General features: G+C 44.4%; 1 protein-coding gene across 1 annotated transcript in view; it reads left to right on the forward strand.

Annotated features, from left to right (window-relative positions):
• Nucleotides 1-14,109, forward strand: part of LOC115042024 (adhesion G-protein coupled receptor D2) — a 66,844-nt gene that overhangs the window by 50,570 nt on the left and 2,165 nt on the right. Inside the window, exon 22 of the mRNA XM_029500021.1 lies at nt 2,094-2,164. Within this exon, the coding sequence (XP_029355881.1) occupies nt 2,094-2,164 (71 nt within the window). The remainder of the gene's footprint in view (nt 1-2,093; nt 2,165-14,109) is intronic.

Genomic DNA, 14,109 nt, shown 5'->3' on the forward strand with positions numbered 1-14,109 from the left:
CGCTGACCTTTCTCCTTCGGACTACTCACCCGCCCTCCTGCCCTCTTCCATGTAGATGAGACAGAGACAGATGAAGATATTTTGCAATGTGTGTGCATGCATGGGTGTCAGTGGGGGTGTCGTGCAGTGACACAGTGAAATTAGTTTCGGCGTTGGTGGATGGCGGCCGACCCTCCTTCAGATCAGCAGACAACCGGGGAGATTAATCCAGACGCAGGAGGCAGGTTGGAGAGGTGCCGTGACAGGCCCTGAACGAGGGGAGAGAGACGGGCAGGAGGACAGACAGATGGGGCGGGTCGACCCGTGACAGTGATATACCTGCTGAGATTGTGTCCATACATCTCTGTGTGTAACTTTGAGCTTTAACATACAGATTGTTAGACTGCTGTGGTCATGAATAATGTAAAGACCAAGTTTCCCCACTGTGAAATGTAAAAAACTAAATGTTGTGTAGTTCAGGATCGCTGCATCTTTCATAATTTTAACAGATGAGTCGCCTGATCGGAAAAACAATCGCTGCAGAATTAATACAACGTGGACACGTTTTCCTGAGCAGGAAGGGAGGACTGATGATCGCTGATGGATGAGCTAAATTTGCTACTTAGGTGGAAGCTAGCTAACATTTCACGGTTGGTTAAATTAAACAGAAAAGCTGCTCGAGCAGGAAAAGTCTTCAAGTCTTTGAATTTGATTGATGTGAATTTGATGAATATAGAAACTTACTGAACTGCAGTTGTGCGTTGTCGTGTGTTTGTTGCAGAGTTGTGTCGGCTCACCGTGACGTCACCAGTTGGTTTGTCGGCTGCTGATCTTACACCTTCAGTTTTATAATTTGTCAGCCATCTCGACTTTTTCAAACCAGTTGAAACCAGATTTGGAGAAGAAGGCGGATCTGCCCTGCTCTGTACTCCATCCTGATTGGATGGTGCAGTCTGTCAATCATGCTTGGAATGCCGCCTTCTTTTTTTTTTTTTTTTTTTTTTTTTTTTTACATCCCCTATTTTAGCCCCGCCCCCTAACCCTCCCCCTTCCCTCTAAATGAACATCATCAGAAACTCATCAGGAAAACATTTACTGAGGAGGAGGAGAGACATTTTCCCATAGACTTCAACACAATCTGACATTCTCTCTCCCCTGATGGTCAGTAGACAAAATGCAGGTTTTCAGCTCTGAGGAGCTGGCCTCATTTCACAGACCCAGAGAGGAGGTCTGGTTCCGTTCTGTACCCAGACGATGTAAATTAAATCTCCTCTCTATCTCCGTAGATGTTTTTCATTGACGGTGTCATAACAACCTGGAAACAAACAGTCCTTGAGAAAAGCTCACTCTGCGTATTCAGACACTAAGACAATCCAGATGAAAGCATCAGTGGAAGTGTCTGAAATGTAAAAGCGGGTGTCAGAAGTTGATGAACACCGTTTCGTTCTGATTTCTAATCCTCCTCCTTTGTAATGTTTCCATCTGTAATTGGTTCAGATCAGTTTATCTTCTGTGCCACAAACTGTATCATATAACAATCAGCCTCACCGCGGATCCTGAGCGGAGGATGAAATAACTCTTCATTTACGCTAAAAGCTTCAGTGACCGATGAAACTGGAGAAGAAGAATGATACTCGGTAGTTGGAGGCTTGGCCACGTCCCAGAAAGCGAAACACTGAAGGGGTGATTCGGAAATTACAGGACCGTATTGACATTTTCTGCATCGAGCTGCGTGTGCGTTTGTGTGGAGCATGCAGTACATACAGACGACTGGGTGAAACCACATCCAGCCTCCGCTCAGTGTTACTCTTGGATGTCACTTGTATCGTTCTCCTTCCTCATTTTAAAAATATGAAATAGTAAATTCAAAACGGCGGCCGCAACGTTGTGATTTTTCAGGGAAAATATTTGCGTTGTAAAAGAAGCACGAAATCCTGTCCCGTCTGATTTACTTGAAATATTTAAACAGCAGTATTTTTTTATGCTTTTATTCACTGAAACATGATTTTTAAAGTACCCCTGCTTGCCTACTTACTTTTTATTTTTCAGCGGAGCCGAGCACCAACTGGCAGGTCTAACTCGGTGTGTGGTTGTGTGTCTGTGTGTGTCTGCAGGTCAGCTGTCCATTCCTGTTGTTCCTGAGACACTAGAAGCCCCGTTTAAAGACGCTCATCTGCATAAAAAGGTAACTGACACACACACACACAGACCGGGACGTAAATCGCTCCAGTGGCTATTTGAGCTTCAGCTGACAGAGCAGCGGGTCAACACTGACGCTTGACCTTTGACCTTAGAACAAAAACAGACTGAACTCAGGTGTCGAATCATAACTGTCAGGTTAACAGGTTCACCAGCAGCAGGTCTGACGGCCCTGATCCCCGTTAGTAGAGTCGCTTCAGCTTTTGTGCTACTAAAACTTAACCTGGTTTAAAAAGTCCAGCACTTTTTAATAGCTGAGTGCAAAACTGAAAAATAAAAAGTCAAACTCACTCAGAATCTTTGCTGCTAATTATTTCATTTAAGTTGATTTTCACTTCATTCAGGTAAGTAATGGATGAATAACACATCACTGCTGGCGTGTTCATCTGTTCATCTTATTGTCCCTCTGGTGGCCGGCACCAGAAACACATCATCACATAACCTCTAAATGTTCCACTTCAGCCTAAATGTTCAGTGTTTGGTGCAACAAACGGTCTAACAATCGCTGTCTAGACTTCATAATGTAACATGTGGAAATAACTGACTGGTAAAATGAGAGATGACAACTTCTTGGACATAACATTGTTGGTACTTGGTGATTTTTTTCCTTTAGCCTTTGTTTATCCAGGCAAGAGCCGACCAAGTGTGTGTTTTTTTTTGTTTTTTTTTGTCTATGCTGTAGAGTAAAACGCTGGAAGGTTAAGTACCTTGATCAAGGGCATTCTAGCGGTGAGTGCAGGGAGCGGTGGGAGTGTTATTCACTTCAGCGTCTGAGGATTTTCCAGCTTATTCTGTGCTGGTCATAAAGTCACTTCTTGAAAAACTTGGATTAATCTATTTGTCCCACATGAAGTTGGATAAAAAAAGTTTTAATGTAATCGTTCGCTGAACTCAGCGCCTGTTTTGATAAAATGGGAAATCATCTCACAGACTGAAGAATGGAGAAGTTAATTTGATGTCAAACAAAAAGGCATTAAAAAATAAAACTGCGTCTTTCTCTCCGCCTTCCAGCTTCCACACAACAACTTCCAACTGTCCTTCCTCCAGTTTGATCAAAACTGACTCTGCTCTCCACCCAGCTTTGTTTTTCTTCGCAGCCGTTGGGTGGTCCGTGTTTCTCGCTCTCCCTCTCTCTCATTGTTAAGTTCACGGCGTCTGTTTCTTTTTGACTGCTATGGGATCCAGGCACGGTCCGAAACTCAATACCTGAATATACACAATTAAGTTCACACCAGAGGTTATTGGGTGGAAGTGTGGTGCCGTTCCACAAAGAGTGTGAGTCAGTCGGAGTGTTTATATGTGGCTGGTTAGTTGGTCAAGGTGAACTAAACCATGTGAGGTGTAGATGGTGTGTGTTCCCCTCGTCGGCCGTCCAGTCGTGTCAAAGCCGAAGTTAAAGTCAGTCTGTGGTGATCAGAAATGTGTTTTCAACCCTTTACGATTACTGATGATGTTTTCTTTTCTATCCAAATCAGGAGCACATTTTAAAGTAGCCGGAGTTTAGGAATAAAAACCGCGGAGCTCTTTGTGGACGTTCCTGGTTTTGGCCTGCTGGCCTCAGCCGACCTTTCCAGCCGTCTCAGTGTTGGACTGGTCCGCCTCAGATCCCTCTGAGTACCGTTCACACGCGATTGGGAGTCCCATGACAGGCCAGCTGGACGTTCCAGTCCAACACCCTCACACACACACAGACACACAAATCCTCCACGGAGCCGCCACTGGTTGGCCGGCCTGTCAGTCATTCGGGGGGGGGGCAGGTTATGAGCGCGTGTGTGTCCATGTGTTTGGTCTTGGGGCTTCCTGTTTTTGGCCATGTGCTTCAGTCCTTCTGGAACACAAGAACTGATGAAGCTGATACCTTTAAAATGTCTTATTTTCATAGATATGTGATCAACAATCAGATTAAACTTGAATAAGATTAATTAGCTATTTCTTTTCAGGGTTTTACCTACTTAGTTTTAATTTCCTGATTTGTTATTTTTACAGCTTTTCCAGAAGCGAACAAGTTTGAGCCCTAAAACGTCTTGTTTGAATTTGAAATGAAGTCTGAGCGCGACAGAGAGAAACACAGGATGCACAGTCAGATCGGCCTGTCATTGGCTTTCCTCTGTCATTTCCGCCGTCACACACGAACACAAACATGCCTGAATATTAACAGCAGTGAACCTACCACTGTAAATGCTGCACAACAAAAACACTCCACCTGCCACCGGACCAGATATTAAACTGGATTTGAACGGATGAACACATTTTGCTGGTGGACACACTCATTCGGAGGAATTTCTTCATGATTGATTCAACAGAAGAATTATTTATTTAAAGCACAAAAAAAAAAAAAAGTTTTTAAAATCAGAATCATTTCAAACTGATTAAATAAACACAACTATTCTGCTACTATTTTCGGAGATGTTGATGAAATGTTATATTTAATGACCATCAGGGGGCGACTCCGCTGGTTGTCGTCAGACCGTATTGAAGTCTATGGGAAAATGTCCCTCCTCCTCCCTGATGAGTTTCTGGTCTCAGTGAAATACAACATGATGTTCATTTAGAGGGAAAGGGGAGGGGTTAGGGGGCGGGGCCACTGTTTGACTGACAGACTGAACCACCCAATCAGTGACAGACCATGTTGCTGCTAGTGATTAGATCACTTTGTATAGTTTTAATTAAAACGAATCTGACTCAATGTGTGAAGAGTCATCTGTGATTCTGCTTCACACGCCAGCACACATAAACGTTAACACAATTTAAATGTTCATATCACACACACACACTCGGGCCTCTTCATTATGTCTTTGGGGGAGCACCAGTCATGTTCCATTAATCCAAAGCAACCAGTGGTGATTGATCAATTAGCCCTGCTTAAAGCTGAGGCTCAGGCTAATCAATAGCACTGATCACCAGCCAAAGGTTTTTCATTAAGACCTGCTGCTCTGCATGACTGGACTCCATTAGCATAGACCAACTGGGCTGTGAGGAATGCAAATACTCAGACACACACACAGACACACACTCTGTCCTGTTTAGTGCGTCTGAGCTTCCTGCTCTGTGTAGAACTTGATGCTGTTATTTCACCAGATAATCAAATTACCACAAACTGGATGTTCCACAATAAAGGCCAGAAATGGGACTGACACCTTTCTGTGTTCTCCCTTTCAAAATAAAATCGCACTATTGGAAGAAAAAAAAAGTAGGCGATTTTTAAAGTGGTTCAATTGTTTAAAGAGTAATTTTATAAATAACTCATCAGATTTTCCAGCATGATTCACTGCAGTTTGATTATTCATAGGATGCTAAGATGAAATAATGTCTCACGATATACACATATGTTACTCATGATGGTCCTAAATAGTCTTTATGGGTCCACTGAGAGTTTCTCTGACAGTGTTTCCCTTTCGGCCTGCTCATTGTCAGGCTTTTTCTTAGTTACCTGAAAAACAGCGGATGCTGCTGTGCCACAGCGATATTTCTGATCCACGACCCCGTTGAACCCTCGGGATCATCCGTAGCCTACAACACAAAAACACCGGCCTGCTAGCACTGACAAACTCACCTTTCTCACCCTCCCCGAGCCCTCAGCGGGGCCGCGGGCCATTGTTTCGCTCGAACAATCCTCATTGAATTAAAAATCTGGCCGCCCGCTTTGTTCGGTGAGGCTGTTGCATACTGCTGTCATGGGTCCTATCGTTAATGTGCCATCGCTGCACCTCACATCCTCAGCAGACACAGGCGGCGCTGAGCTTATTTCCTCCATCCGTAGGTGACTGTGTGTGCACGTGTGCATCTGTGTGTGTGTGTGTGTGTGTGTGCATTGCAGATGGGGGTGGGTGGGTCATCGAGTGTGCGCACATGTTTTTGTGTTCGATAGCGTTAAATCATGCCCTGCTGTCTGTAACACTGACAAAAACACAGAGATGATGTTTTCAAGTCAAAATCCAGAATTTATGTTCATCGTGTTGTACTTTTTGTGCAGTAGGTGAATGTAACACAATCTGATGTGCGTCTTTAAGCAACCTTGTTCACAGGTCAGACCACAGACCTCCTGGTGGCCCTGATGTCAGTCTGGTCTCGTACCACTGTGTGGTTGGAGATATAAAGACGCTCTACCTTTGTCAGTGTCTTCATGTTTTTCAGTTTTATCTGTGACTGATTCTCAGAGGCGTCAAAGTCACGTCTGGCTCAGTTTGTCTGCGTTGTTTGTGTTCATCATATCACTGAAAAAACATTTCACATTAGTGGACACATGAGCATTTGAACCAGGTTTGTGTTTTAGGGTCACGGCTAACAGCAGAGACAGAATGTCTTCAATAAGAGATGCTCATAAGTATGGCAGCAGTGTGTGTGTGTGTGTGTGTGTGTGTGTGTGTGTGTGTGTGTTTCAGCAGAAAGGAAGGGAGTTGGTCGCAGAGATACTGAGGCAGACAGGAAGAGATCATCCTGCTGTTACTATGGCAGAGGTCGGGCCCTCTGGCTCCCCATACACACAACACAACACGCAGGTTACACCTCGTACACTCAAAACACGCACACACACTGCTCTACACAAACTCACAAACATGTACATGTCGACCTCTGACCCGTTCCTTTCTCGATATGGCCCGATTGTCATTTTTCTTGTTTCCGAACGAGAGGCTTTTTTTGTCGTTGTGCGTTTGCATGCCTGCCCTGCCCGGCCACACACTTACACACATAGACACGCACCCACTTTGGCACCGTTTGTGCCGAGTTTCAAAGAGTTCGATGGGTTTCTGTGTGGGATGGCAGCAGAATGATATTTCCGTGAGCCGATGGTGGGTGGGGTGTTGGGGATGGATGGACGGTTGACACCGTGTCCCACCCCCTCCAGGGAGAGGAAGTCCTTATCAGAACACAACAGGAAAGAGACAGGGCAAAAACAACCTTATGTCTTTTTGGACATTAAATCACTTCCTGTAGGGCTCTGGGCTGACCCCAGCCCTCCACCATCGGCCTCCTCCACTCAGAGCAGTTAACTGCCCCTCTGGCAGACCGAGAAAGTCTCTCTATCGGTGTCTTCAACCGCCCGCCTGCCTCTGGCGGTCCGTCTCTTCGGTATTACACTGAACGGTGAAATAAATAACTTCACTAACGAAGATAAGTGGAGCTGGAGATTCAAATACAACTACGTATAAATATATTTCATCTCTTAACAACACAAAACACTTTTCCTCTAAAACTAAATCTCCTGCCTCACAGAGCAGCACATGTATTTGTAATACTGTGCAACCTGCCACTCTGATTCATCGCTGCGACTTGCAGATGCGATGAGTATCATAGGATGCGAGTGGCGTATAAATCCAGCGCAGTGACAGATCACAAGCTGGAGTCGGGACGAGCTGCTTTGATCTTCATCCAGGAACAAAGACAAAAGAGACAAAAAGGCTTTATCTGCTGCAGGAAAAGGTCCTTTTAATGGTGACAGGAAGAGACAATGACAGAAGACCAACGCCGGCTTCAGTCGGCCCGAGGTGTCGTTTTCTCTTAAGGCCGAACATCATGTCGCACGGCGGCATCAGGTCTTCTTCAACGTAAATATGAGTACATTTCGTACGGCTCTCGTGCGACGCTGTCCTCGTCCAGGACACAGCTGTAGAAAAAAATGACTTCCTTCCTGTGAGCTACTTCCTGTTTATGGCTGAATGCAGGTCAGGAGAGGGGGATCGTCGTCCCTCCATCGTCCTCCGTCACTCTCCGTCATCCTTCCCCTGGCTCTGACCCGGAGCTTACTCTGAACTATTTCTTTCTTCCACTTTGTCTCTCTGTCACTAAAAGAAATGCAAACATTGTGCAATTTCTTCTCTTTTTTTATCCCCCGCCCCCAAACTCAGACCAGAGACTGAAATATATCCACAAAATAAACTCTGGACTCTCATTTAACTGTGAAACAGCCATTTTAACCATAAAACACAAAAAAAGAAGTAAACACACTGTTGTGACATTATTTGTTTTCTGCTCTCCACAAGACGAAACACACACAGACACACACACACACACACTCCACAAAATATGTCTCAATTGCAGACACATAGATCTTCCTGAGGCACCCTGTTTGTTTCATTTTCTGCTGATTTACCTAAAACAGACAGCGACTGCTGCTGTGAATGTTTAATTTAAGAGCTCATGTTCCCCTCTCCACGATGTGCAGCGGTTAAGGGAACGGACAGGCGGGGGGGGGCCTCACGGACCTGCAGGTCTCTCGGTGCAGTCATTAAGATGGCTCCTTGGTTTGGAGATGAGAAAGCGTGCTCTGCACTCTGGGCTCATTGAAGATGCTCCCCTGCCTACTTGAAGCATCCATTATTTATGAGTTTTTACGAATTCCGACTGACATTTTCATCAGCTGTGGATGTCTGTTTCTGATTTGGATACGCTGGGTGTGTCTGTCCTCCCCCAGACAAAATCTAAATATTGGTTGAAGAGATCTCTTTGGTTTTTATGCAGCTAGGTGTCACCTGGATGAAGGGTCGTCCTCCTGCTCGGTTTTAAAAGTTTTACTTTTGATAAATTTGGGATGGTGGTAGCAGTGGTTGGAAGTGTTGCCTCACAGGGAGAAGGTTGTGTGTTTAAATCCCGGGGGCAGGGGCTTTTCTGTGGAGATGGTGGAGGCTGAGAACCTCCACCCAGAGTTCAGAAACATGAACACCAGCTTAGGTCAAGAGTGTGATTGTCTGCAAGTGTGAATATGAGTATGAATAGTTTGTCAGTGAGACCCCTCCTCCCCCCGCACAGATAAGTATTGTTTTAAAGCAGACCGTCGTATTTTTTTAAATTGATTCTGCTGCAGAAAAATCCGGTAAAACCTGGATGTGGACGCTGACTGCCGGCACCGTGCACCACTCGCAGCATCTTTCTGAGGCGAGCTGTTGCTCCACCACGCCGCCTTCTCTCCTCCGTGCATGAGCCCGTATTGATCGGACCGCTGCTCGGTGGTTTGGTGCTCAGCCTCGGGCTTCAGGCGGCCTCACCCCGCCCTGCATGGGTCACCTCAGATTAGACTCTGAGCTTGATGCTCGCTCTTCGGCTCTGGCATGAGCTGAAAAGTTGTCAAATGCCAGTTAAAATGAGCTCCACCAGCTGAGCGCCCGCTCTGTCAGGCCTACTGGGTGCTTCAGGCTGATTCAACAATGCTCAATTGCTTCAATTATGCATCTTTGTTTTAAGGAGCTGTATTTCAAAATTCATAATATTTACCATTGTCAGCAGAACCTTGATAAAGGAAAACATATAATTCACATCCTCTCTGTTCGTCTTTTATCATGTCTGTTTTTATCCTAAAGTGGCTTTTTCCATTTTCTCCTTTCACCTTGGCTGTATTGACTGGCTGAGCAGCTCCTCTACAGCCATTGTCCAACCCACACAATGATTTTCTAACCCCACAGGAAACTTTGTCTTCTATAACGTGTTCAGAGATGACAAAATCTGCTGCTGTGTCACAGAAGCCTGAAAGTGCTTTAAACTTTTTGACACCAAGAGGTTCATGCTGCCCAGCAGTGGTGGACAGCTGATGCTAACTGGTAGCTAGCCTGTCAGATTTAACGGAGGGGCCGGGAGGAAAAACCTTTAACCCCGCCCAGATACACATAATGTAATCATGAGGTCACTTCAGGGCGGCACTGAGGATGCAGTTGGTCCAGTTCCTGTGCTGAAAACGACTCGTTTGGTGGAGCTCCCAGCTGCCCGCCGGCTCCAAAGCCCAATTTGCTCGCTGACATTTTATACCTAACAATGTGAAGGGTTTCACATTGCGGCTGACAGTAATCTGAGCGTTTGGTTGGACTGAAACAATGACCGAGGCTGGAAATCTAAAGAGGGAAAACATATAGAGCAGTCGCTGCCAGGTTTTGTGCTAAGTGCTGCAGGAGCCTCAAGAACCTGGATCAGGCACTTAGAGGTCCGAACCTTTTTCCCGTCAGCCCCTAAACCGTAAAGAGTCCTGATAACCAAACGACATGATTAATGATTTACTTGTTGAGAGGTAAAAGCAGCGATTCAACAAGGCGGAGCTGGGTCTTGTTAGGTTGAGGTTGATGGTGATGAGAATCAGCTTTTCTTCTGTTACGGCTTCAAATCCTGGCAGAGCCACGGATCGGAGCAGATGCTGACGGGATGTTCCCCCGAAGATCTTCCCCAGGGCCCTCATTCTCCATTTTCATGGCTATGTTCAAGTCTGTGATCTTCATTTATAGGAGCCTCTGCTGCAGTGCTATCGCAGCCTCTGGCAAAGGACCCGGCCTCTTTAGAGTCCTCGGTAGCTTACAGAAACCGTGGCATTCCCAGGAGAGGTACGGCAGACTAAATAATCCAGTCAAGTTTCCCATCAGAGTGACAACGCGAGAGCAGCTGTTTGCTTCTGAAGACCTGCCAGTAATTGTCCACGCTGCTCTGAAGCAGGGAAGGAAAGAAAGGAGCACAGAGGGAGGGAGAGATGAAAGGGAAGTTCTTTCTCTGCTTGATTCAGTCCTCTTAAGGGTTTTGATATTGATCTCACCAACAGACCTGCAGATGTATGTGCAGAGACACGTGCACAAACACTTACAGCCGTCTGTGGACGCACATGTACACGTTAGCAGACGCACACTAAACTGAAGCTCAGTTTTTCTTTTTACTCTGTCCGAGTTATGGAATGCAGTACGTTCAAGGATTTACAGTATTTGATTTGAGATGTAAATGTTTTGTTTTATTTGTTTTACAGCATTTAATGTAGCACTTCCCAGTTAAAGAAAAAAAATGGAAAACAACAACAACAAAAAGCTTAGCAATGTAAACAAACAGTGATTTTTAACAGCAGTTGGATGAAAACTCTTGCATTAAGGTCGGTAGATGTGTAGATGAGTGTTTTAAATCAGACGCCACATCACTTCCTTAGGCATCTGGTTGAAATTGCTCAGGGCCTTGATGGAAAGCATTCAGTCTTCAGTAAAAGTGGTGACGGCCAAATCATTGGCTGCCTTCCTTTGACACCGGGCACAACTCTCGGCTCAGTCATGCAAATGTGGCTATTTGTACAAGTGGTGTTGTATTTATTATCTCTTGTAACTATTTCTGTCGATCATTGGCAGTAGATGCTGCAGGTAGAACAACTTGCACATGGACGTGGTCTGTGTGTGTCTGTGTGTGTGTGTGCGCGGTTGCTGATGGTCCTGTTCTGTGTTGGTTCCTGAGCTCTCAGCAGTAGGTCACAGCTCAAGGCTGCTGCTGGTCCTGGCAGATTGACAATGTTCTGGTTTTATGTGCTGGAATCTGAAGGCGCTTGGTGTCAGAGTGCCGGCAACACATTTCACTGAACCGTCTGTCAACTTTAGCACAAATGAACACAGTACAGCTGCAAAAAAATTTGATTTCAATTACTTTGGCAGATTTCAGATTTCAGTTCAAATGCTTTGCTTTTTATTTTTCGCTGAAAAAATAAAAAATAACATGATTTTTGTTGAGCACCAAACAAACGTGTTAATCTGGAGGATGACTCGGGGGAGACTTTTCCTCTTTTGCCTTCTGACTGAAGGTTTTGTTCATTCAGAAATCTTTATATTGAGCAGCAAGTTGGGATGTACTGCGGATTTCCATCTCAGGATATGATTTAATTTACAACAGGGGCCACATGCAGTAAGTGGTGCATACACACAAAAACCAGACGCGCTCCATTTCCTGCACATAAATCTGTATTTATGAACACCAAATGTTTGCTGAGTGTGTCTGCACCTCATGCATCCTTTTGACCCCGTGGACTCGACGCAGGTTCGATAAAGTGCAGTGAAAAGGCAAAATAAAGAGGAGAAGTTGAATTTAACACACAACAAAACCGACAGTTTGAAAAAACGTGAGTTTAATGGAATTAATGGAAATGATGTACTGAATGTTTTCAGAAAATAAAACATCTGCATCTTCCTGTTGTTGTGCATAGACAAAGTTAAAGTGATAAACCTTTGGGTTTCATGGAGACAGAACTCTGAGCTCCATGATGGTGTCCTACTATTTTAGTGTAATTATTTGGGACTATAATTAAGATTTAAGTTGCATGTGAGCTATGAACACACATCTTTTCAGGTCATGAAGCTGTTGTATTGTCGCAAACTTCTAATAAATCCATCCGATTCCTCTGATGGTCTGCTGTCTCTGTCAGGGACGGATGATACGAGCAGTGATTTATTTAATGAATGTTTGTAAAGAACCAACTGAAGAAAATTGGAGTTCAAAAGTTGAACAAACAAAGATTAAACAGCAGGACGAGCAAATAAATGTCAGAACTGTTACCAGTAAACTATGACTCATTTCATCCTCTTCCAACTTGAAGTTAATTGTTTCAAAGTGCTTAATTCAAACCAACAGTATAATTATTCTTTTGGATTTTTCCCTCCGTACGCAGGAGTCTGTAGCTGCCGAGCATGTCGTGACATTCAGGTTGCTGTATTATTACAGACGGCGCGGAGCTCTTTCTTTGTCGCTCCGATGAAGCTCTTTGTGACACCGCCAAAGCAAAGGTCAAGATTCCTTGTGCTCTCAGGCATTTACCTTCGCCACTTGGCTTAGGTCTGGCAAGATTAATTCTTTGTGTCTTCCCATCTCTCCATGTTCCGCGTTCGTCTTTCTTACAATGGAGCCGAGCAAACACGGGAGAAAAATGTGTGCCTGAAAGTGTGTGTGTTTTTAAAAGACATTGGTGCAACCGTTTTAACAGGGCGACTGTTTGAATTAGATGTTCTAACCCCCTGCTTGCTAAATGGATTTCTGAAGTGGCTGTAGTTGGAGGCTTTCAATCGGATGCAACCTTGAGTCCTTTTTATGTGAGCTCTGTAGGATTTAAGTGCCGGTATAACATGAGCACGACTGAATGCATGCTCCTCATTTTTTGAAATTGAAAAATCTCCGAAGGCTCTCCCCATTGTGCAGACAATTAATGGAATGCTGGCAGCGAGGTTCAGGTGCTTAAAAGTTCTATTTTTTCTCCCTCCCTCGCTCGCTTTTTAATGACTAATAAAGGATAATCATTGTGGAAAAAAACATCATAATGCTGTAGGCTTCCTCTTTATGCACAATGATGTATAATGCATGCTTTGAAATGAAACAGCAGCGGCCTTCGAACCATTCCATCTCCAAACCTTAGTGTATTTGTTTTGCATGCCACGGTGAAGCTTTTGCATAACAATAGCGAGTTTTCCCATTAATAATGCTTGCCTATTAATTTGATCTTTACATTTTTAAAGTTTGTCCATCAGGCCGCCAAACAACGGGTCCCCCGGTCGCTGTTTGGTGTAAGTGATTAGAAAGTTGGCTAATTGCCTCTCTGAAGAGTTGTGCTGCTTCTCCTTCTGCTGCGAACCCACTGAAACCGACCGATGAAGCGATTTCATCACCGCTAAAATTAAATGCTACATTTTGCTGATTTTTTTTTTCCAAATTATTTGCAGACCGACGGTATTTTAATATATATGAGCCGGATTATAAATAAAACAGCAGTGAAAATAAATGGTCTTTTTTTGTTTTAGTCAATTATAGACTTAATTTTGCAGTAAATGGTGTGTTTGAATATTAACAGCAGTCATAAAGTGTGATGAATCCACCGTGTCACTGAGGTCAGCTGTGCTTTTCTCAGGCCGCCGGCTCTGACTCCAACCGGACTGAATACCAAACGGTCTTATTCCAGCATTCAGTCGCACTTTTTATTGAAATCTTGGAACATTTCCAAAAGCTCTTTTTTCTCCTTTTCTTATTCTTCTTCTGCCCTCGGTCTCTTTCTCTTTGACAATGCAGGGAAATGTACAAACACATCTCAGTAAACACGAGTGATGTGGTTCCAGAGTTTAAAAGCTTCAACACTGGCAGACACAACTTGGGGCTGTTTGTGTGACGGGGAGGAAAACTTGTTTGGAAACTGACAGCACTGCATCTGTGTGTGTGTGAAAAGGCAGTTTATGT

Source organism: Echeneis naucrates, chromosome 4, assembly GCF_900963305.1.
Source record: "Echeneis naucrates chromosome 4, fEcheNa1.1, whole genome shotgun sequence".
Taxonomy (NCBI): domain Eukaryota; kingdom Metazoa; phylum Chordata; class Actinopteri; order Carangiformes; family Echeneidae; genus Echeneis; species Echeneis naucrates.